This window comes from Odocoileus virginianus, chromosome 18 (assembly GCF_023699985.2).
Source record: "Odocoileus virginianus isolate 20LAN1187 ecotype Illinois chromosome 18, Ovbor_1.2, whole genome shotgun sequence".
NCBI classification, from domain to species: domain Eukaryota; kingdom Metazoa; phylum Chordata; class Mammalia; order Artiodactyla; family Cervidae; genus Odocoileus; species Odocoileus virginianus.
This window is the reverse complement of record NC_069691.1, coordinates 3,938,907-3,964,463: the sequence shown is the minus strand read 5'-3', so window position 1 is coordinate 3,964,463 and position 25,557 is coordinate 3,938,907. Positions and strand designations below refer to the sequence as shown.

The 25,557-nt window shown below is 43.3% G+C and overlaps 1 protein-coding gene across 6 annotated transcripts in view; it reads right to left on the bottom strand.

Moving 5' to 3' along the window:
- Window positions 1–2,866: 2,866 nt before the first annotated feature.
- Window positions 2,867–25,557, bottom strand: part of SPATA31F3 (SPATA31 subfamily F member 3) — a 67,101-nt gene continuing 44,410 nt past the window's right edge. For 2 of the 6 annotated variants that reach the window (XM_070480306.1, XM_070480305.1), the window contains exons 2-4: window positions 7,435–7,495; window positions 6,018–6,529; window positions 2,867–3,848 (exon numbers count right to left, since the gene is read on the bottom strand). In XM_070480306.1, coding sequence (XP_070336407.1) covers window positions 3,388–3,848; window positions 6,018–6,529; window positions 7,435–7,454 — 993 coding nt within the window. In that variant the 5' untranslated portion in view covers window positions 7,455–7,495 and the 3' untranslated portion in view covers window positions 2,867–3,387. Of the gene's footprint in view, window positions 3,849–6,017; window positions 6,530–7,434; window positions 7,496–8,014; window positions 8,061–8,543; window positions 8,809–25,557 lie in introns of those variants that run through there. The other 4 variants (XM_020880463.2, XM_020880464.2, XM_020880462.2 and 1 more) reach the window with 4 other exon arrangements.

The following is a 25,557-nucleotide window of genomic DNA, read 5'->3' as shown; positions in this document are numbered from 1 at the left end:
GGAAGGATGATTCAGAGGATGTAGGAATTTAGGGACAGGGGATATTTACTCAAAGACTCACACAGTAGAGGGAGTAGAAACTGCATGGATGAACAGACATAACTAAGCCCTTGAGTCAGCTTCTCCAACAGATTGAGAATTTGAGCAGGGCAGGGAGTTTCAGTTCCTGTTCCAGGAGTCCTGGTCCCCTGCTGACAAGAGGCTGGCATGACAGGATTGAGCAAGAACAAGATGAAGCCTCAAACATTCAGTCTGAAGCTCAGCAATAAGCTTCCTGCTAGGGTGAAGTGAGCAGGTACAAGAGACACTCAGTCACGATGGTCAGTTGTCTGAAATACCCATAACAGGAATCTGCCGAGGCACCTGGAAGCCTGCAGGGCACCAAGGGAAGGACCTGCTCCACACCTCAGCCAGAATGTGTGCACATTAACCTCAGCTTCCCACCTATCACTGCTGTGACCCTTCTGAGTCACATTCCTTCTCCTGGGCATCCTCCTACGTGGCTCTCAGCCCAACTCCCACCAGGAAGGGTGGATCTGCCTGTCACAAGACCTCCTATGACCTTCGGGGATGCTTTAGGAAAACTCTGGATGATGTGGCTCAGCCAGCCTGGGCCTTTGCCTCCTCGCCCTGGGGGCCACAGCAAGGGCCGGGCTGCTACCCTTCGACAGAGTCACCACTCAGAGGAGGGACACATTCACGCTTCTCCCCATCCTGCCTCTTCTGCATCCAGCTGGCAGTGGGCACACAGTGCCAAGTACTGGGTACTGTCAGAGGGGGAGCCTCCCGCCCCCACTGCTGGTTGATCGCACGGGCAGCCATCCTGGATTTCCTTCGGAATCAGTGAGGCAGGGCATCCCCCAGCCCCGTACCGCTGACGGAGGCCACAGCCCTTGCTGCCCTTACTGTCCCCTCTGGCAGGGCAGAAGGTGGGAATGCAGAGGTGCCGCCTTCTGGGAGAAACGAAGTGTCCAGAACAGAGTCCCCTCCCACCCGCTCAGGGCAGCCTCTGTCTTTCTGCTTCCTACTTCTCTCCTCCAGCCCCCAAAACTCCCTGGTCTCTGAACACTAGGATGCCACACCTTCCCGCTTCCTGTGTCCCTAGGCCCATCCTTTTCCTCGTGTTCTGGGCATCTAGAGTTTCTCTGTGATCTTTTCTTAGTGCTCGTGTTCCAAGAACATGTTCAACCATAACCACCTTTTCACACCCACCTGGCCCTCAGTTGACCACCGCATCCTTAGGCCCTAACAGAAACAGAAACTCCTCGTGGTAACTTCAGAATCTGTCTCTACTCCACCTTCAGCTTTGGCGCTCCATACCACTCCTTCCACCCCCAGCCATGGTATCTTCCCAGCTCCTCACTTAGCCTTTTGAGTCGCTGCCCAAACTCCATTACATGTGACAGCAACCTTTCTTCTCTTAGTACACAAAGTCTCACCTCCATGCTTCCTTCTCTCTACTAACCACCAGCAAAGTGTCTGTTTTCTCCAAGCTCATCTCCTGGACTTGGACATTCGCTGCCATCTCCTCACTTCTACACCACCACATAGCCCCAGCAGTTCTCCCTGCATCATCAGTTTCTCTCTCCCTGATTTCATCCTTTCTCTCAACATCCAACATATTATGTCTCTCATTTTTAAAAAACAAACACACTCTCTGGGGTTTATCTACAGCTTTCTCCCCATTTGTCTGCACCTCCGTGGAACAAACCTCTTTGAAGGAACTGATTACACTTGCTATCACCAATTACTCTCCTTTCATTTGCTCTTGAATCCACTCCAATCATGCCTTCGCCTCCATCACAGGTGAGTGTGTTTTTCTCAAGGCCATTAGTGTTGCTAAATATAATGGGAACTCTGCATCCTCATCTTACTTGGCCAATTCACAACTTTTATTGCAGTTGATCACTTTCTCCTTGTAATACGCCAGGATGCCACACTCTTCCAGATTTCCTCCTTCCTCCCTGGCTTCTGCTTTTCAGTTTCCTCTGCTTACTTGTTTCTCTTTTTCTTCCCAACTTCCTAACACTGGAATATCCCAGAGCCCAGTCGTTAGACCTCTCCTTCATGCACACTCATTCCTTTGGGGACCTCATCTGCTCCCACCATTATACACCTCTCTCCATTTCTCTCTTTCTCCAGCCAGGGCCCTCCATGTGCACTCTGTGGAGAACAGACTGTTGGAGGCATGGTTTCAGGAAGCAGCAGACGATTATGAAACTAGTGTAGTACTGGGAGCAGCAGAGGAGACAAGAAGGAATTGCTTTTTGAATTTTGAAGGTAGAAACAACTGGATTTATTGATAGGCCAGAAGCAGACTTTTTAGAAGCAAAAGTGAAGGATGACACCAATATTTTGGCCTGAACTGGCAAGAGAAAGGTGCCATTAGCTGATGTGGGAGCAGGTCTGGTATGTGTGATTGATTGGGTGGTAGGGGTGGTACGAGGAATCAGTTCATTTCTGAAATAAATGCTGGATATCCAAGGATATACAGTTCTGATTAGACAATTTGGGCATGTGAGACTGTCTACAACATAAGACAATGATCTCCATGGAGGCGAGGCCTATGTTTTAGGTGACTGCTGTGTCTGACATAGTTTCTGGCACGCAGTAAGTACTCAAATATTTTAATTGTTGAATGCAAGATGATTCTCAAAGTCATTTTTATTGTGACTCTTTGGCGACATTATCATCAACTTATTTTCATCCTAGGAGGCATTTATTCCATGCAACTGAAAGGCAATGAGGGTCAAAGAGGCAACAGAGCTATAGCAAGCTCCCAGACAGGTTACCTCTTAAAATCCAATCAATAACAACAAGGTACAGAGAAGGGAGATTCTATAATTTGCTTCTGACATCTGTCATATTAGCTATGTGCTTTTGATAAACACAAAGCACCTCCTCAAAGAAGAAGCACTGCAACACTCCTGTAAAAGCCTTCCCTCCAGATTGTGGGAATATATAGTAGTTATCGATGAACTGTGCCAAAAATGCACTGGATTCCTAGCTATCACTTCTTGTACTATCATCATGCACAATTTGCTCCTCTGGGGCCCAAAGATAGCAGGGAAGCCAGGACAGAAGTCAAGCATGATCTTTACCTTCAGCGTACCTTAGATAAGAGTCTTCCTTCTGTGCTCAGGTCCCTCTATCCACAGTCCAAGGTGGAGATGAAAGAGTCAGGTGGAATGCTTACCTACCTGTGAAATGGGTTTAAGCTCCTATACCATATGGGGTGTACAATCTAATGCCTCTACTCTCTCCATCACATACCACGCTGAAAACAAGGAGGCACAAACAGGTGGTTCTTTGCTTAAAGGTATAGAGTTTATTTGGAGAGGGTCCTGCCTCACCAGAATATTAATGGAAATGATGACGACAGCATTTTCAGGAGGATGCAGAAGTCTGGGAACCTCTGAGCTCCTTCTTCCTGGACTGGGTACTCTTCTGGGGTAGACGAGAGCCTTCTGCTGAGGTGCACGTGGAGACTTGGGTTGGATTTTCTGGCTGAGTGGCACGAGTCAGCAGAGGACTGCGCCTGGAGCTGCCCCTGGAGAGGGGCAGGAAACAGGACTGGCCGGACTGCACGGACTGCACAGACTGTCGCTGGGACTCACTGTCCAGGCACTGGAGCGTGTCAAAGAAGCCCTCCTCCTTCTCCAACTTAGCTCCCTTCATGGGGCGTTTGGTGGGAGGTGGACTCTTCTCAGCCTTTTTTGTCTTGGTTTTGGCCACTTTCTCATCCTTACAGCGGAGGATGCATTCCTTATGCCCTTGATCTTTCGTGTTAGGGTTAATCCAGTCTGTAAAATGCTTCAGCTTATTTCTCAGGTCGGCTTCTACAGCTTCTGGAAGGATAGGGCTCTTGTGAGTATCACACTCACAAGTATGTAAAGACAGATCGTGCAGCTCTTGCGCCTAGAAAGGGTGGCCCTGTAAATTTTGACCCTACAAATTTTGGATCTGAAAAATATGTGGGTCCTTTAAATGCAGACTGTGGAACAGCAAAGTTGGTCCTGTAAGGTCTGGCCCTTTAAGCCCTGAACACCTCCGGACACGGCATTCGCAGGAGTCCTTGTTTGGGTGAGATCATTCACCTTGCTCTAACAGCCTTACAGACCATTCCCATCTACTCCTTTGGCCCCACGGAATCTTGGAGGATGCTCTAGGAACTCAAGATGAGGGAGATGCTGGTGAAGGCACGGACAGGGAGCTCTAAGCTGAGAGTTTGGAGATGGTGGCTCTACAGATCCAGACAGAACCTTGCTAGTCCCTACTCACTCAAGGCAACCATCCTGGCCAAACCACAATTTTACCTGAGAAAGATCCTGGAGATACATTTGAGAAGTCAGGGGCTCTTGGGGGTTCAACTTAAAAGTGTCCCTGCTAGAACCCTGGCAGAGCAAATGCTCTCTCTGGATGGAGAGAGACTGGGACCGCACGCCTTCTCTGTGGTTCTCTGAAGCTTTGAGTGCAGGGAATTATCTCAACAAGGTGACTGGTAACAGCCTCTGGTGAGGCTTACTGCTGCTGGTTCAGGCCTGACAGCGTTCAGGGCATCACTTCCTGATCCGTGCAGGGACGGACCACTGCCTCTGGGTCTAGAGGCTTCTTTTCTGGGGTGCAGGGAACTGAGCTGCTTCCAGGGCCCCTGGAATTCTGTGGACCCAGTGATTTAAGTTCCAACTGCTGCAGATGTTCCAACAGATGTGGGTAGGGACAATCCCCTAGCAGATTTTCTCACATCTTTAGTCAAGATGGCTCTGCAACATCACCATGGCCTGGACAAGCAACTATGGGCTGGCCCTGTTGGCCACAACAGATCAGAAGAGGTCACTATCCCCTCAGGTCTCCAGGTCTGCAGGCTAGGGTACACTCATACTGGTCAGTGTGCTGCCCTGGGACAGAGGCTGCTGGTCATCAGGGGAGAGTAGCAACTGGAGGGACTGCTGGATCTTCTGGGGCAGACCCCAGCAATGGTAAATTAAATTGCCAAATAAACCACTTCTAAAGGTGGAACTCCAGCAGCTCGGAGCATGCTCCATAAAAATACTACCTTGCCTCCTGAGGATTTTTAAATGGACTTCTCCAAACAGGTAGGCCCCTGGGTCTCAGGAGACAGGCTTCAACACATCTCAGGACTTAGGCTGCAGGGTTTGCTACATCTACAGAGATCTCTGGGCAACAGCTAGCAAACCCCGTGGAAGCTGGAGCTGCCACTGAAGTGGAGGTGCCAATGCAAGGCTTCACACTTGACCAGAGTCAAAAATGGGGTATTGATTGAGGCTCGCTGATAGAAAAATGAAGAAGCCCAAATTCAGGGGAGTAGGAAGAACGTGGGTCTAACTGAGGTAGAGGAAATTTTAGACAGTCTGGAGATTAATAAATCATTGGGGGAAAAAAAGAGATCGGGATCACCTTTGGGGGCAAGACATTTAGGAGTAGACCAGGGACTCAATGTGCAGAAAAGAGGAACCATGGAAAGACAGCTGTGTTCTGCTGCAGCCAGCACACTGAGGCCTCAGTGCATCCCCCAAGCAGTGGACAGAGACGACTTACAAACTGAAATGTGGAAGAGGGTAGAGCCAGGATCACAGGGTTTGGGATTTGTTTGCCGTGATATTTGCACAGGGTCCACAGTGGATCCTTCAAAAACAGAAAGTTTGGGTAGAACCTCAGGTTCTGATGAACCTCAGGTCAGGGGAGATAAAAACTCATCTTTTCAACAGAGGTCTTAGAGGTAGCATTCATGATGAAAGAAACGGTAGTGTTTCCACCCAGGATTGGAAAATTTGGGGGCGGTATGACATAAGTTGCCACAGGAATCTTCCAAAATCTTGGGAACCCTCAGGTATAGATAGAAATGCATGCATTTACATAAAAATACTTAAAGATATATCAGCAACTGGGGGAGACGGGAACATTAGGCGAAGGGAATCAAGATAATAGGGTATTTTAGGTTTGTGAGCCTGGTGTTCAGGGAAAGAAAGGGAATCAGATTTTCAAGGGCTACTGACCTTGTTTCTTCAGAATACCTTCAGAGTTGCTCTTCTTGACATGCTGGTTCACAGGAATCCTAGGCTCTTCAAGGCTCGAAGAAGACAGAGCTCCTGCATCCAAGGGCAACTCTGGCCCTCGACATTCCTGCCTTAGCTGCTGGTGACCAGCCCAGTATTGGCGGATGCTGATTGCGCTGGCAGACTTGGTGGCTGGCTTAGTGGCTGACTTGGCAGCTGACAGGGTTACGGATTTCTGAGTTGTTAGTTGTGACACTGTGCGGGTTGCTGATGGAAGTGAAAGCTGTTTGAAGGGCAGGGAATCCCGACTCTGGTCAAAACAGAGACTGGACATGGACAAAACCTCTAGGCAAGAGGAGCCCTGCGATGGCCTGGATGAAGTAGGGGTGGTCAGAGTAGTCTCACCCGATATCAACTGCTGAATCTCCAGAGCCACAGAATTGCAGATTTGGCAGCAGGGGTCTGCACACAGGAGCCGCCGCACACTCCCTTCCTGAGGAAGCCAGCCCTGGCTGGGAAGGGAAGCACGGCAATTGCTTGTTACCGATGCAGCAACATCTGCCTCTTTGCCAGTGTGTGGACTGAGACAGACCTGTGAGCTATTGCTTTCTAACCCCAGGCTGTTATTACCATTGCTTTTCTGCAGAAACATTCAGCAGGTTAGGGCTAACTAAACTGGACAAGGTCTCAGACAACTGGTGGGAACACAGGGCCTTGAGAAACTGGGAGGTGAGTGAGCTCTCTGCTGACTTGTGCTGAGAAGCTGAACTAGGAGAAGGGAACCAGGCAGGTGGGAGAGCCAGTGGTTACTGATGGGGCAGCACCAGCAACATCACCAGGTAGAACCTGGAGTCAGCCTCACTTGGGGCCACGGAAGTCCTTGTGGGAACTCTGCATTCTGGGGATTAGGAGGTGCAAACAACATCTCTCAGGAGCCAATTCCTCATTCTGCAGAGCTCTTAAGAAGGGGATAATATGACAAGCTCCTGCCTGAGGGTTGTCCAGGAACTGGCCTCCCTGAAGACAGAACCAGAGGAGGTAATGTCAGCAGGGTCCAGGGGTCTGCCCTTGAAAGGGTGTGGCTGTAAAGAGAATATGAAAATGATGACTCATTTATGCACTTAACTATCCATTCTCCTGACTGGGTAACTTGTCTCAGGGCTGGGAGAAAACCCACATAGTTAAATCCTGACTTCCAGCACTTTTGTGAGCCTAGCCCAGAGCACAGCTGAAGACCCCTCTCCACTGAGATATCAGACCCCACCTTCTCCTCCCACAACCCTCACCCAGGGCTCCAGGCTCCTGTGTCTGGCTCCCGCTCGGCCATTCCCCTTCTCCCCACCCCTGCCCCAGGCCAAACACAGAAATCACTACAGGCCACTTTGGAGGTGGGAGACTGCAAAGAGCAAGAGATTACCTTCGCATGATCGAAAGCATCCCCCACGGCTTGTCAGCTTCTTTCCGGGAATGTCTCCTAGCTGAGAAACCAGGAGACAGTGTTACACAGAACAGGAGGGGTTTCAGGGACATCCAACAGCAAGTTGAAGGCACTGAATGACAGGAGACTGCAGACAAGCCCCCTCCCCTGTCAGCACTCTGAGGGCACATCTGGGTACAGCTTAACCAGCTATGATGTGCTCTCCTAGACCTACTCTCGTTTATCTTCACAACCACACTATGAGTGAGACCGCATCATCAGATGCCCATTTTATGGAAAACAAGACTGAGAGATGAAACGACCTCTACTGGGTCATAAAAGTGGTAAACGACACAGTAGAGGACGTCTCCCTACTTCCTCTTCACTCCCAGGGGTAAGGTGGAGAATTTTGGAACATTCCCAGGTTCTCATTTCCCACCCAAAGAGTCTTCTGGGAGGATCTGTCAACTGGAGCAATGGTTAGAGCACCCCGCGCCTGGCACCAGGGGTCACTGAAGCCAGGGTCCATGGAAGTCTCACCCCCAGGGGAGAGAAGTCAGAGCAGAGACTGGGACTTTACCTCTTGGTGTTTTCTCTTTAGCCCTTTGTTTGACTTTCTGGTGACGCTTAAAGACAAAAGAGAGTGTGAAGCTGGGGCACCCTCTTCTTTTCATGTCTAAACTGAGACAAAACCTGCAAATATTTCCCAGACTTCTTCTGCTACAATTCTATACCTTTTCCCTGCTCTACCTTTTTCACCCCATCATTTCCTTTCTCTTCTTCTAATTCATTCCAAAGCTCTTCACATGCCATACCTCCACCCCCCTTCCCTGAACAAGTTCTGTGGGAAATCAGAATAAGATAAGAGAAAGGGGGAAATGGAATAAAGGACGGGTGGTCTAGTAGACAAAGGACTTTGGCCATCCAAGGCCCTAAAAGTCGACCAGCTGAAAGGATCACCCAAATCTGAAGGTGTACTGGGATCCAGTCAGGAAACTTTCTCCATTTAAAAAAGAAAAAAGCAGGGATAAGGGTAATGAGAGACAGTGAAGGGATAAAACCTTGTCTGAGGCGTAATTGGTTCAGTCATGGTCAAAGTGTTTCCCTACCCGGCAGCAGTTCCTGTTAGGTCGCAACTTTAAATCTTGGTGTTTCTTTTTCACTTGCCAAATAATTAATGCAATAATAATGATGGAGCCATAAGTGTAAAAGGGATATCCAACATCCCACAAAATAAAAGTAGGGCTCAACATCATCTAAACCTTACTAGCCATCCCTCTTCCTAGGCTTCCTAGGCTTTATGGGTCTTAGAACCTAACGCCTCCAAATTCTAGACCTATCATCCAAGCCTCACAGAGCATAGAACCAAGCCAGCAGACTGCATCACAAAGCCCGCCTGTTTCCTAAGTCATGCATGGCATCACAGACCTTTATTTGTCTAGGAGAAGCTCATGCTACACAGTGTTAAGGTGAGCGTGTCTGGTTGATGACATGGGTTGCAGAGCCTGAGCCTAAAGAAGCCAAGTCACAGGAAGTAAATACTCCTTCATGCCCTCTCCATTCTTTCTATCCTGATGGCTCAGCCTTCAGCTCTCAGATAACAGTCTGGCATCTATCCCCAGATAACTGAGTCTTTATGTACACTGCATGCCCTAAAAGAGAGACAGGAGATTGGTCAGACAGACTCCATGAACTATATATATCACTGTTCTGAGAAGATAACTAGGAAACACACAAGAGGACAGTGTATACATTATCCTGTTAAGTCTTAGACAGTGAAGTTTGATGTCACAGGCAATAGGTGGGCAGTCATGAAAAGGACTGTGATTATTGTGGCAAGAAAAGGACATAGTTTCTGTTCTTTTAAATAACTTTCTGAGAGTTAAAGGAGTCCTCCCAGTCTATGTGATCAAGCTTTTGACGGACGAGAAGAAACTGTAAACAGTGCCTTCCAAGGAGGAACATGAAAGAGGCTCACTTCTGAAGCTTGGTTTTCCAGAATGGCCTTTACAGATCTCAGTGGTATCCTGTGGAGTATCCACTCATGGAGGTGGGTTACTGGCAAGACTAAGGACTACAAACTTGGGCTCATGGGACGAATCCACCATGGCTGAAGTGGTTGGCTGAAATGTTTATGAAAATCTGAATCTGAACACCTTCAGGCAGGTCAAGCTTTTCTCTGTTCAATCTTAGTAACCCCCATCCCCATGTCCACTGATTTGCATATTAATGTTAACTTCATGATCCCTGTCAACATTGTGATATGCCTCCAAGACTCCAGGATTTCTGAATTTCCTAAGACGTTCTTGCCCCCATGAGAATGGTCCCATAGCACCCAAATTCTCAGGCTCAAAACCTCTGAAGAGGCTATTTGGTTCTTCCTCCAGCATTCAATCTACTACTGAACGGTGTGGTAAGCCAACAATCTGTTCATCCCTAAGCTGCCCAGTCTCAAAGGTGCAAAGACATTTGAGTTATATTACCTGCCTGCTCTCAAGTCACTTAAAAATCTAGTTTCAAAGACAAAACTAATTCACAATCAAAAATCCACCTTATTAAGAGTTGAATCAGGACTTTCCTGGTGGTCCAGTGGTTGAGAATTTGCCTGCCAACGCAGGGACGTGAGTTCAATCCCTGGTCCGGGAAGATTCCATATGTCAGGGGGCAACTAAGCCCATGGACCACAGCTACTGAGCCCATGCCCTAGAGCCCAATAGCTGCAATTACTGAGTGCTCTAGAGCCCGTGCTCCACAGCAAGAGACGCCCGCACAGTGAGAAGCCCGCACACCACAACCAGAGAGCAGCCCCTGCTCGCCACAACTAGACAAAGACTGTGCGCAGCAACGAAGACCCAGCACAGCCAAAAATTTTTTTAAAAGGGTCGAATCAAGAACCAGCATTACTAGGAGCTGGGAGAGAAGGGTGTAAGGTGTTATTTAATGGGTACGAAATTTCTGTATGAGATGATGAAAAGGTTCTGAGAATGGATGGTGGTGATGGCTGCACAGCACTGTGAATGTACTAATGTCACTGATGCACACTTAAAAGTGGTTAAAAGAGTAAAGTTCATGTTGTGTATATTTTACCACAATTTAAGAAACAAAGGGCTAAAAAAAAAAAAAATCAGCATGAGGAATTTTTTTTTTTTTTTGCTATCTATAAGGAAGAATGTTCTGAATATAATTTGGCAAAGAAACAGATTACTGAATATTTTTCTTCAATGTCCTTTTTCACAGAACAAAATAAAAACAAAATAGATCCTTAAATTTAAGATAATTTAAGAAGAGTCTCACCCTGAAAATGAAATGAATTTGAGCCATTTCAACATTTTTCCTAAACTTGTAAACTCCATAATACAGGAATGAGAAGACATTTCCAATTAAAGAGAACTAAATGACAGGTTGTGTATATGTGTTAGTCACTCGGTCATGTCCGACTCTTTGTGACCCCATGGACTGTAGCCTGCCAGGCTCCTCTGTCCATGGAATTCTCCAGGCAAGAATACTGGAATCAGCTGCCATTCCCTCCTCCAGGGGATCTTCCCCTCAGGGATCGAATGCAGGTCTCCTGCATTGCAGCTGGATTCTTTACCATCTGAGCCACCCAGGAAGCCCAAATGACAGGTTATTAATAATTAGTTAAAAAGCAGCTTGCATTGGCTTTTTAGCAGCAAGTCAAGATACCTAAAAAGTGACTGGAATTTTTACAATTGTCATTATTCCTCCCCAACCAAGCTCCTGCTTCCTGCTCTGCCGCTGCAAGCGCCGTCAAGTCTCCCATTGACCTGACCCAGGGTGGCACTGTGTGGTGCTCAGGGTCCTCCCCCACCCCAGTCTTATGGTCCAGTGTCACGTGTCGTACTTTCAGACATCCCCAGGACCCCGGGGTTACCAATGGGACAAAGAGGAGGTGTCCACAACACTCCATCTCCTACCCAACCCACTCCTGCTTCCGGTAGCAGCTACTGCAACACTGCTCAGTCTCCCAGTAGCCTCTTTGCCCCAGACAAAATCACCAAATTTGGCAAACTTGGTACCAGCTCCAACCTGCATACTATTCCCCTTAGAGGTGATCCACGGCCGCCGTCACCCCGCCAGGCCACGCTGCTGCAACTTACCCAGGCCTTGCTCTTCCGTCTCAGCGCTGAGGAGGTGGAGCCGGAGACAACCTTATACCTTTCTGCAGCCCAGGCCTTTAGTGTAGGCTTATCTACTGATCTGGCATCTACTGACGGAGGGTGCTTGTGTGGATGGGACAGAGGGACCAGCGTCTTCCTAAACAAGGGCGTATTTGCCTAATGAACACACTGTCACTTTTGATGATGTGGACATGGATCGTCACACGGCCTGCCGTGAATGGCAAACAAGGGAGATGAAGTACATCAAAGGCCTCTGTGGACTCTACACAGAGTCCTTCAAAATCTGCAAAGGCTTCAGATTAGTCTGTGTCGAGAAAACTTGCTAAAGCTGGACCTTGCTCTCATAATAACGCTACAGTGCCACAATGATAACAGTAGAATTTCTTCAGGAAACTGTTCGGGATTGCTGATTCACATGCAACATGGGTCATATCATAGGCCAATAAAGAAAAATCCTCACAGGACACTAGTGTGATTTTGTCCCTCCACACAAGCCTTATGAAGGAGCTTTGCTGTGGCTCATTCTCAGAAAACACTAGTGAACATCTTTAGATGTCTCAGATGATGGGGACAGAGAGGCACAGTTGCTGCCATGCAGAAGCAACATTTTAGACACTAGCATTTTTATTGCCCGAGTGTTGGACAGGGAGTTAGACAGGAAGCCTCAGAGAAGTATCAGCAAGACCAGCAGCGCTCCACAGCAGCCGCTTCGCTGGGCAGAAGTGTAGTAAGCAGACAGAGGCACCAGAGGGCAGCACATGCCTGCCCAACGTGCCCCAAGGAGCCTGTGACAGAAACTAAACGGCCATCTGTTACACTGCCTCCCAATTCTGGCCTTACATCACAAATACTGGGAGGCTTGGCAAAATATAGATTTCCTGGCCTCACCCCAGACTTAATGAATCAGAATTTCTATGAGCAGAGTCTTGAAACCTATGTATTCAATAAGTGTCAAAAATATTCCTCAAGCAACAGAACACCGGGCTTTGGGTGTGTACTTGGGAGCAACGGGACTCCAGAGAGCAAGAATTCTTCCTCCAACCCCAGTTTTATTGATATACAACTGGCACATAGCACTGTATTAGTTTAAGGTGAGGTAAACAATATAATAATTCGTTATATGCAGGCATTGTGAAATGGTTACTACAATAAGTTTAGTTAACGTTCATCACCTCACTTAGATATTTTTTTCCCGTAATAAGAACTTTTAAGATCTACTCTTTTGGCAACTTTCAAATACATAATATCGTTAACTACAGTCATCACACTATACATACATCAGAACTTATTCTATACTTATCACTTATTCTATACTTATCACTATACATACTCCAGAACTTATTAATCTTGTAACGAATTCTGTACCCCTTGATCATCTTCATCCATTTCCCCCACTCCCTCTCCGTGACCACCAATCTATTCTCTGAACGAGTTCGGTCATTTATGTTTAGATTCCACACATAAGTAGGATCATATAGTATTTGTCATCCTCTGTCTTGAGATATAGTTCACTTAGCATAATGCTGTTAAGGGCCATCCATATTGTTGCAAATGGCAGGGTTTCCTTCTTTTTTATGGCTGAAAAATATTCCATGAATCATATTCTATATCCATTCATCTGCCAACAGATGCTTAGATTGTTCCAAGTCTTGGTTATTAAAAATAATACTGCAATGGGCACGGGTGTTCAGATATCTCTGAGAGAGTGATTTTGTTTCTTTCAGATATATAACCAAAAGTGGGATTGCTGGATCAAATTTAAAGCAACTCTTATTTAAAAATTCCTCCTATAATAGGTGAGTTTGACCATCTCTGGCCATGACCTAACTTAGACAGTGGTCTATAAACAGAAGTTAAGAATTCAGGAACACAAGGAAGAAAGGAGAATCGATTCTGACAGAGAAAAATTACTATGTGCCAGGCCCTTTACACATCACCTCATTCAGTCCTTATCATCAACCCAGACCCAGGTATTACTATTCCAAGTTATATATGAGGAAACTGAATCACCTATAAGTAAAGTAAAGTTACTGCAGATGGTGACTGCAGCCATGAAATTAAAAGACACTTGCTCCTTGGAAGAAAAGCTATGACCAACCTAGATAGCATAATAAAAAGCAGAAACACTACTTTGCCAACAAAGGTCCATCTAATCAAAGCTATGGTTTTTCCAGTAGTCATGTATGGATGTGAGAACTGGACTATAAAGAAAGCTGAGCACCGAAGAATTGATGCTTTTGAACTGTGGTGCTGGAGAAGACTCTTGAGAGTCCCTTAGACTGCAAGGAGATCCAACCAGTCCATCCTAAAGGAAATCAGTCCTGAATATTCATTGGAAGGACTGATGCTGAAGCTGAAGCTCCAATACTTTGGCCACCTGATGGGAAAACTGACTCATTTGAGAAGTCCCCAGTGCTGTGAAAGATTGAAGGCAGGAGGAGAAGGGGATGACAGAGGATGAGATGGCTGGATGGCATCACCGACTCAATGGATGTGAGTTGGAGTAAACTCCAGGAGTTGGCGATGGACAGGAAGGCCTGGTGTGCTGCAGTCCATGGGGACACAAAACGGACAGGATTAAGTAACGTTTGTCTGAAGTCATATAGCAACTTAGTGATGGATAGTTAGTTTCTAAACTCCACTAAGCCTTGCAACCTTCAATCCAATCAAACTGAGAGAATACAGAAACACCATATGATTACAAGATGTTTGAAACTGCAGTCTACTCACATGTCCAGTCATTTTTTAAAAGAAGGGCCACTATAAATAAAAGGAACCTAAAACAAGAACCTAAGAGCAAGTCTGGGTCCAAAGGTGTCCAGTGTCATCCAGATCATACCTGCTTCTCATCGGTTATGCCCCTCAGGCATCGGGCTGTCACAGCTCAGTGACATTAGCATCTGAGTGCCCCATTCACACTCCAGGTTTGATTACAGCCTCATCAAGTACCTCCTGACTAGAATGTGACTTTCAAAGTAAACAAGCCTATACAAAGAGAATGACCTGACCAGCAGGTGGGAGTACGCCAGGTCCTTTGCGATTATATTTTCCAGTGAAAACTAGTACATTAGCATGATGACTTATGCCTTAGATTCTTTTCAATTTAATTATAGTTGATAATTCAGTTTACATACAGTGGGTTTCCAGAAGAGACCAATTGGCTCAGAGAACCTTGTTAAGATGTAGTCTTTCTACTTCACAGCTGAGGAACACTTGGCTCCTAGTTCTCCCTCCTTTCCATTTCTCTCCACCCTGCTGACCAACTGCAGAGGTAGGGAGGGCTGTTGTAAACATCAGGTTCCTGCAATGACCACAGTCCCCAGCCTTCTCACAGGGGAGAGCAGCACCACTGCTTCTCAGCCTAAGCTGCCTTCCTCTTGTGTTCCTCCCACTAGTACAGAGTCAGTTCAGTCAGTTCAGTCGCTCAGTCAGTCCGACTCTTTGCTCCCCCGTGACTGCAGCACACCAGGCCTCCCTGTCCATCACCAACTCCTGGAGTTTAACTCAAACTCCCATCCTTTGTGTCAGTGATGCCATCCAACCATCTCATCCTCTGTCGTCCCCTTCTCCGCCTGCCTTCAATCTTTCCCAGCATCAGGTGTTTGGAAATGAGTCAGTTCTTCGCATCAGGTGGCGAAGTCTACTCACATGTCCGGTCATTTTTTAAAAGAAGGGCCACCATAAATAAAAGGAACCTAAAACAAGAACCTAAGAGCAAGTCTGGGTCCAGACTTGCATTGGAGTTTCAGAGTAGTATCTATTGCAGACTGTTTATAGAATAAAGCATTGGGTGGGGGCAAAAAAGTTTATCCAGAAGTGAATCCCGATAACTTTAAAGTAGGAAATAACAGTCAGAGAAGAAAATGGCAACCCACTTCAGTATTCTTGCCTGGAAAATTCCATGGACAGAGGAGCCTGGTGGGCTCCAGTCCATGGGGTCGCAAAGAGTTGGACATGACTGAGCATGCATGCACACACAAAAATACTCAAAATATCTCAGAATGTGTCTGATATAGATAAACTGCTAGATGAGTCTCCTTCAAAGAGAAGAGGGATTATTTTTGGCTGAAGTGATCTGGGAAAGCTTCATGATGTAGAAAACAGCATTTAACTTGCTGCTTGAAGCAGAGAGAGGATTTTAATTTGTGAAACTGGAAAGAGAGAGTGATCCACATGCAGGAGCTAGCATGCATAAAACTGCTGGAACCTCTGTTAACAGTATGTGGAAATAGCAGAGGGATTTCTGAAATATTTATTTTACTCTGGGTACATTTTATTCTGTATATATTCGATCTTAATGAAATGAGGTTTAGATTTCATGTTGTCTTTGTGTGGAAACTAAGGTTGTGGATATCTCTTTGTGGGTGTATTTTTCTGCATCACGTGTGCATGAACTGTGGAGATGGGTCTCCTATATCAGACCATATGTATCTCTAGGTATAAATGTCTGCGTGGGTGCATTTCTCTACAGATTTTCTGATCTTTGTGGGTGTGTGCACATGCAGTCCTGAGGGGATGGGAAGGAAGGAGCAGAGGTGAGGAGGAGAAGGAAGAGGGGAAAGAGAATGAGAAGCTGTTGAGGTGAATCTGTGTCTGAAGCACAAATGTGAATCCTACCCATCATTAGTATTTTAAATGGTTGGTAACTGATGGTCCCATCATCCTTGGAAGTTCTTTTTCTAATAATAAAACATTTATTGGTACAGGATAGCATCTCAAAATGCTATCTTTTATCCATCACATTCAGTGTCTTTTCAACTGTCTTTTCATTTGTCCTTCCTTTTATCCATTTTAATCCCTTTTTTGGATTTTTTTTTTCTTTTAGTGTCCTCTTTCCTTATGCTCCCAGTCCTAGCAAATTCTTTATTGGAATTTTGTCTTTCTGTAAGCTTCCCCCCTCTCCTCTAACTTAGAAAGGTAATACCATACCCTGGCTCACAGGCTAAAGCATCTGCCTGCAATGCAGGAGACCCAGGGAGACCCAGCCTGGGTCGGGAAGATCCCCTGGAGAAGGAAATGGCAACCCACTCCAGTATTTTTGCCTGTAGATTCTCATGGACAGAGGAGACTGGTAGGCTACTGTCCACGGGGTCACAAAGAGTCAGATAGGACTGAGCGGACTTCACTTTCACTTCACTTTCACCCACACCCCAGAAAACAAATGTTTTTAATTTGGGAAAGGGGTACTTTGTGTTATACCCCTAAAATATCTTTAAAGATATATTTAAAGATATTTTAGATTTGATCTTAGGTTTTTATCTTCACTGTCACTGCCACAGTCAATTCAACAAATTTTAACTGTGTGCTTTGGTGTATGTCGACAGCACTGTTATAGCTACTGAAGAAACAGGGAAAAAATGCCTAGAATAGTCAACCAATTATATTAATGATCATCTTAAAGTAACCAACTTTTCCTTTCTCCAGACATAGGGAGAAAACTAGAAGACAGAGAAGCAAGAAAGATTTAGCTAGCTTTTCCAAGGGCATCTACTACATATCATCTTAAGAAAACTAAAGTAGCAAGTAATCATCCAGTGAATTTGCATATTTTTTCATATTTGTTAATATATTGCCATTCCAAGAAATGAGGGTAAATCAAAATTATGTTTAGTGAGTAGTATTTTTGCATCTGTTTCTTAGATATAATTCTGGTATCCAAAGACAGTTTATTAATTAACTTAGTCATTTGCTTAATTATTAGGCTTCTAAGGTTATTCAAGGATCTGGAAATATAATTTTAGCTAATATATCTTTATGAGTTCTATAATTCTAAGGACTTCATAATAATTTCAGAAACAATGGCTTGAAAATCACCCAAATTTAACAAGTCATAAATTTACAAATTGAAAGCATTCAATGAGCCCCATATAGGACAAATTAAAAGAAAATAATGTCCAGACACATCATAATCAAGCTTCTTAAAACCAAAGATAAAGAAATCTTGAAAACAATGAAAGAAAAATACTGTTACAGTTCGAATGACTGAATTTCTCATCAAAAACCACACAGGCCAGAAGACAGTGTAATAACATCTTTAAAGTGTTAAAAATCCACAATGCTATAGCCAGTTAAAACGTCCTTCAAAAATGAAGATGAACTAATATGCACCCTAGTGTTCATAGCAGCAATATTTGCAAAGATATGGAAGCAACCTAAATGTCCATCGACAGATGAATGCATAAAGAAGATGTGGTATATATATATACAATGGAATACTAGTCAGCCATAAAAGAGAATGAAATTTTGCCATTTGCAACAACTAACTTTAAGATGACTAACTTGACTAACCTTAAGATGGATTTAGAGGGTATTTATGCTAAGTGAAATAAGACAGAGAAAGGTAAATACTGTGTGGATCTAAAAAAAAACAAAACAAACTAGTAAATAAAACAAAAGGGAAACAGACTCACATATAGAGAACAAAGTGATTGCCAGTTAGGAGAGAGAAGAGGGAAGGGGCAATATGGGAACAGAGGATTAAGAGGTGTAAACTATTACGTACAAAATAAAGCTACAGAATATATTATATAACACAGGGAATATGGCCAATATTCTACAGTAACTATAAATGGAGACTTAAAACATAAATCACTGTTGTACACTTATAATTTACTACATTGTACATCAACTATATCTTAATTTTAAAGTATTAAAAAATGAAGATTAACTAAAAACATTCTCATAAGAAAGAAAACTAAGATAATTTTAGTATTTCTTTCAGGTCTGAAAGAAATGCTAAAGGAAGCTCTTTTGGCTGAAGAGACATGATCCCAGAAAGAAATGTGGAACTTAAAAAACTAAGGAAGAACAACAGAAGGGGTAAATGTCAGGATAAACAGACTATTTTTCTACTCTTAAGTACTTTAAAACACCTATGAATGTTGAAAGTAACAATTACAATACTGTATTTATAGATGTAATACATAAGATACTGATAAAAGGACATGATAAAGGAAAATTTGTGGTTGTAAGGCTCCTGTGTTTTACTTTAAGTGATAAAATATTAAATTTAAATAGACTGTAAAAGCTCAGTATGTAAATTATAATCACTGGGACAACCACTAAAAAATGATGCAAAGCTACATGGTCAAAAGCCAACAAATAAGTTAAAAAAAAATATTAGTATGCAAAAATTCCAATCACTGAAGATGGTGACTGCAGCCATGAAATTAAGACACTTACTCTTTAGAAGGAAAGTTATGACCAACCTAGATAGCATATTAAAAAGCAGAGACATTACTTTGCCAACAAAGGTTCATCTAGTCAAGGCTATGGTATTGCCAGTGGTCACGTATGGATGTGAGAGTTGGACTGTGAAGAAAGCTGAGCGCTGAAGAATTGATGTTTTTGAACTGGGGTGTTGGAGAAGACTCTTGAGAGTCCCTTGGACTGCAAGGAGATCCAACCAGTCCATCCTAAAGGAGAGCAGTCTTGGGTGTTCATTGGAAGGACTGATGCTGAAGCTGAAACTCCAGTACTTTGGCCACCTCATGCGAAGAGTTGACTCATTGGAAAAGACCCTGATGCTGGGAGGGATTGAAGGCAGGAGGAGAAGGGGACAACAGAGGATGAGATTGCTGGATGGCATCACCGACTCAACAGACATGAGTTTGAGTAAACTCTGGGAGTTGGTGATGGACAGGGAGGCCTGGCATGCTGTGATTCACGGGGTCGCAAAGAGTCGGACACGACTGAGCAACTGAACTGAACGAAACTGAAGAGGAAAAGAGGGACAACAGAGAAAACAGGAAAATGATATAATGCATAACTAAATCCAACCATTTTAATTATCATGGTAACTATCAATGGTCTACACATACCAATTAAAACATAGAAATTTTCACATTTAATTTTTAAAAGCCCAAACTATATACAACATGATAGTTTCAAGAAATCTACTTGAGAGGTAGTACAAACTCTAATCAGAAAAAAAAAACTGGATTGGCTTTTACAGTGTCAGAATAAGCAGACTTCAGAATAAGGAAAATTACCAGCAGTGAAGAGGAAAATTATATAGTGAAGATTGGGGCAAATGCCCAAGAAGACAACAATTTAAAATGTATATGCTCCTAAGAACCCAGAGCTCCAGAGTATATGAAGCAAAAGCTGACAGAAAAGAAGCAGACAAATCCACAAACATACCTGGACATTTAAACACTCCTCTCTCTATAATAGGTAGATAGAAAATTAGCAAAGATAGAGAAGACCTGAACAATACTATCATCCAACTTGACCAGATGACATTTATAAAGCATACACACCATTCTGTGGAGCAGAATACACATTCAAGTGCACATGGAATATTCATCAAGATAGGCCACACTCTGGGCCATAAAAAACAATAGCAACTTTTTAAAAAACTGAAGTTATGGACTTCTCTGGTGGCCCAGCAGTAAAGGATTCGCCTGCCAACACAGGAGACACGGGTTTGCCCCTAGTCCAGGGGGTCCCGGGGCCTTCCCTGGGGGCTCAGACAGTAAAGAATCTGCCTGCAATGCAGGAGACCCGGGTTCAATCCCTGGGTTGGGAAGATCCGCTGGAGAAAGAAATGGCACCCCACTCCAGTATTCTTGCCTGGAAAATTCCACGGACAGAGGAGCCTGGCAGGCTACAGTCCACGGGGTCACAAAGAGTCGGACGTGACTGAGTGACTAACTCCAGCGGATCCCACATGCTGTGGGGAAACTAAGCCCATGCGCCAAAACTACCGAGTCTGTGCTCTAGAGCCGCGGAGCCACAACTACTGCAGCCTGCGCGCCCTAGACCTAGGTTCTGAAACAGGAGAAGGCACTGCAGTGAGAAGCCCATGCACCTCAACTGGAAAGTGCCCCCCACGCCACTCTCTGCAACTAAAGAAAAGCCCACGCAGCAATGAAGATTCAGCACAGCAAAAAAGTAATAATAATTTTTAAAAAACAAATTACACAGAGTATACAGTCTGATCATAAAAGCCTTAAAATGCAAGTCATTATTTAATGACTAGAAAGATTTCTGGAAAATCCCCAAGTATTTCTAAATTACAAAATGCTGATGGAAAAAGTTGCTGATGAAAGAAATCAGGGAAGACCCAAATAAAGAAGAGAGTCATATTAAGTTCAAATATGGGAAAAATTAATTTAGTGAATGTCTCAATTTTCTCCCAAATTGATGTGCATATTCCCAGAAGGATTTCTTACAGATCCATATGGAAAGGCAAAGTAGAATACCCCAAATAATTAAAGAAAAGAAGAGCAAAGGGAGGACTCATGTTACGTGATTTAAAGACTTACTACAGTAATCAACAGCGTGGTCCTGGAGAAGAGAGAGACACAAAAGTCAACGGAACAGAAGAGGGCAGGGATTGGCAAACTTCGGCCTGTGGGCCAAATCTGACTGATTGTCTGTTTTTGTAAATTACGTCTTATGGAATATAGTCATGTTCACAGTCATAGTCATTTGTTTACATATTGTCTATAGTTGCTTTCATGCTGCCATAACTGAGCTGAGTGCTGCAACAGAAACCATTTGACCCGCAAAGCCTAAACAGTTTAACATTTGGCCCTTCCAGGAAAAAATAATCATCAATTCCTAAAATAGAGAGTCTAGAAATAAACCCAAAACATATATAGCCAAATGATTTTTGATCAAAGTGAAAAGCCAACTCAATGGAGAAATGACAGTCTTTTAAACAAATGGTGCCAGGATAACTTTACTCCCAGTAAAGACCAACTGAATCTTGACTATACCTCACACTTCAAAATAACTCAAGATTGATCACAGACCCAAAGGTAAAGCAAAATACTAAAACTCTTAGAAGAAAACACAAGAGACTTTGAGTGAGGAATAGAGTCTTAAAACATACTATCCAAGGAAAATTCATAAAAGAACACATTGATAAATTGTACTTCATCAAAATTCTAAACTTCTGCTCTTTTAAAGATATTGTTAAGCAAATGAAAAGACAAGCCACAAATTGGAAGAAAATATTTGCAAATCAGATATTTGACAAAGGACTTTACCCAAAATACATGAAGAACTCTCAAAATTCCACAGTAATAAAACAGACAATCCAATTTTAAAATGGGCAAAAGAAGATATACAGATGGCAAATAAGCATATGAAAAGATGCCCCACATCATATGTCATCAGGGAAATACAAATTAGACCAATGAGATACCACTACATACCAATTAAAATGGCCAAAATCCAGAACACTGACAACACAAAATGCTGGCAAGGTTACAGGGGAACAGGAAATAATCTGTAATTTTTGTAACGGACAGAAACCTTGGACAGCTAATCAAAGAGATACACAGATGACAAATCAGCACCTAAAAAGATGTTTAATATTATTAGTCATGAGAAAAATGCAAATTAAAACCACAACGAGATACTAATGTAAACCTAACAGAATGCCTAAAAACCAAACCAAAACGACAAAAGACTGATGTTATCAAGTGCCAATCAGGATGCAGAAGTGCTCTTTCTCAAACACTGCTGTTGGAAATGCAAAATGCTACAGTCACTTTGGAAAACATGTTAGTGACTTCTTATAAATTTAACAAACTTGCCATACAGCCCAGTTCCCAGTCCCAGGCATTTACTTAAGTGGAATGAAATCCTCCAATCACACAAAACCCTGTATCTGCTTTTTCTCTTGTTTCTCTCTTGTTTTCTGCCTTGATCTTGCCACCAGGTGTATCTCAACTGCTTCTAGCTTCTCAGCTTCACTCTCTGTTTTTCTTTCTTTATAATTCTCTCTAATCATCCTGTTCCTTGCTGCCTCAATAAGTTACACATCTTAGCAGCCCTTGGAACCTAACCCTAGCACTGGCAAATGATCCACCCAGGACTATCACTTTCAGTTATTAGCATGATGTCATGCAAGCCTATTGCTCTGCTTTATCCATAAGCATTTTAGAAAGTATAATCATTTACTGAACTCTAGCTTTCCTCATCTATATCATTTTCTGAGCTCTTAATATTTATCTTATCCCTAATGTTATCTAAGGTTCCAGAAAATGGAGTCCTGCATGTGACTTAATGACCAACTAGAGTCTCTTATTTAAAAAAAAGCAAAGTCCCTTATCAAATAAAGCAAACAACAAAGTCTGAAATAAAATCTGAACTCCAGTTTAGCTTCTTAATTGTATATTATTGCTTTTCTTATTCTAAATATTTGATGTCCTCAGGCACCATTTAAACTTTTCTGTGAGGTTGGTCAAACCACCCACTCTCTGAATATTTTAGTCTCTACTTTGAGTACACCATCATTTGAGACAGCTTTTGAACACTGTCTCCAAGAAGTCAGCAATTAGTAGATTTGACAACTGTTTATTCTGCAATTAAGACAGCACCAGAAAAAAAGTCTCTATGGGTGACCTCCCTGCATGGGTGACATAAACCTCTTACCCCAAAATATTCTCTAAGAAAGAGTATTTACAGATAGACTTGGTTTTGCAGTCGGTAGGGATGTCTTGCCTTGTGATAAGATTTTCTTGGCTAGTTGTATGATTTTGTATGTGCATGAATGAAAGCATTTATAACATGGGTGAGTGGGTGTGGGTCCAACTTGTCAATGACAACCTCAGCTAAGGGTTCCTGCTTCAGGGAGAAGGAAATGGTCACTTAATCTACCAACTTGGAACTCATAGAGTTTTCTGGGAAAAAAATTTTTCTAAAGACACTACACCTACATGCTGAAATAATAGATCTTTTTTCCCCTAGTTTTTCCCTAGCTAAGATTATAGGGATTCTCTCAAATTATAAAAGGTTACTTAGCCCAAGCCCCTCTTTTGAACATGGTTCAGCCTCTATGACAACCAGGGATGGTATGGTAGGTGCAGGGAGATATCTCAGATCATACACAATTTAAACTCTTATGATCTGAAGGCTTCCTTTTTCTGACATTTCATCTTCTTTGTCCACCAGAGTGTCATGGAGTGCTAGCTCTTAAAATAAATGTGTCTGATGATGACTTTCACTGTCCTACAGGACTGTGCTCTGAACTCTTAAGTGTGAAAAATGAATGTAGGTATTGAGACCAAATGAACCCTCTCATTTTTCAATTTGCCTTTAAAATGAGTATGTATCTTCTCAGTAAGTCATAGTATTTTATAATAGCTAATCAAATTATCTTTGACTGCGTGGATCACAACAAACTGAGGAAAATTCTTCAAGAGATGGGAATACCAGACCACCTTACTTGCCTCCTGAGAAATCTGCATGCAGGTCAAGAAGCAGTAGTCAGAACCAGACAAGAAACAACAATTTTTCCAAATTGGGAAAGAAGTACATCAAGGCTGTATATTGTCACCCTGCTTATTATTTAACTTCTATGCAGAGTACATCCTGCGAAATGCCAGGCTGGATAAAGCACAAGCTGAAATCAAGACTACCGGGAGAAATATCAATAACCTCAGATATGCAGATGACACCACCCTTATGGCAGAAAGTGAAGAAGAACTAAAGAGCCTCCTGATGAAAGTGAAAGAGGAGTGAAAAAGTTAGCTTAAAACTCAATATTCAGAAAACTAAGATCATGGCATCCGGTCCCATCACTTCATGGCAAATAGATGGGGAAACAACAGAAACAGTGACAGAATTTATTTTGGGGGCTCCAAAATCACTGCAGATGGTGATTGCAGCCATGAAATTAAAAGATGCTTGCTCCTTGGAAGAAAAGCTATGACAAACCTAGACAGCATATTAAAAAGCAGAGACATTACTTTGCCAACAAAGGTCCATATAGTCAAAGCTATAGTTTTTACAGTAGTTATGTATAGATGTGAGAGTTGGACCATAAAGAAAGCTGAGCCCTGAAGAATTGATGCTTTTGAACTGTGGTGTTGGAGAAGACTCTTGAGAATCCCTTGAACTGCAAGATCAAACCAGTCAACCTAAAGGAGATCAGTCCTGGGTGTTCATTGGAAGGACTGATGTTAAAGCTGAAACTCCAACACTTTGGCCACTTGATGTGAAGAACTGACTCACTGGAAAAGACCCTGATGCTGGGAAAGATTGAAGGCAGGAGTAGAAGGGGACGACAGAGGATGAGATGTTTGGATGGCATTATCAACTCAATGAACATGAGTTTGAGCAAGCTCCAGGAGTTGGTGATGGACAGGGAAGCCTGGTGTGCTGCAGTCCATGGGTTACAAAGAGTGAGACATGACTGAGTGACTGAACTAAACTGAATCAAATTATAAGACAGTAAAAGGATTAGGACTAATCCTTTAGGCATACAGTTATAGAGACAGTCCTCACTTGGCACAATTTCAATATACACAAATTTCAGTTATCACAGTTTAGTTAAATAATACCAATATGCACACAAATTTCAATTACCCATAGTATATTCACTGTGAGTAACTGCATGGAACACAAACCTCACTTCTAAGTTTTTAGTCCACAAATCACTACATAAATAACAGATGAGCACCATAGTGAGTGGCAAATGCATCACTTCTTTCAAACTACGTCAGTGACTGATCTCAGCACATGGGTTATTCAGTTCACACACAGACAACAAAGAATATTGCTTTGTTGTCTCCATATCTCTGGATATGTAGCACTTTACGAAAGAAGATACTCAAAAGAAGGAATTAGCCAACAAAGGTTGAGGTACAGTAAAGGATCAGACAGTGATAATGCTGAAGATGAAAACTGAATCAAACATAAACAAAGCTATGGGAGAGATAACTGGCCATGGATGACACTGCCACCATTCGAGAGACCCTAGAAATGCAGCGAGAGGAATGAGCAAAGCATAAAAGAGGAAAGGATGATCACGTCCCAGAGCAAGTGATGCTGGAAAAATAGTTCACATTAAAGTAACCCTCAGAGATATTTTTTAACATTGAAAAAAAAGGATAAAATGTTGGAACTTGATCTATACTTAGAAAGGAATATGAGAATTTAGAAAGGCATAGAAAAGGTGCTCACTCCATACCCTAAGTTACATTATAAGAAGGCAAGCACTATTCAAACCATTCTTGATGAATAT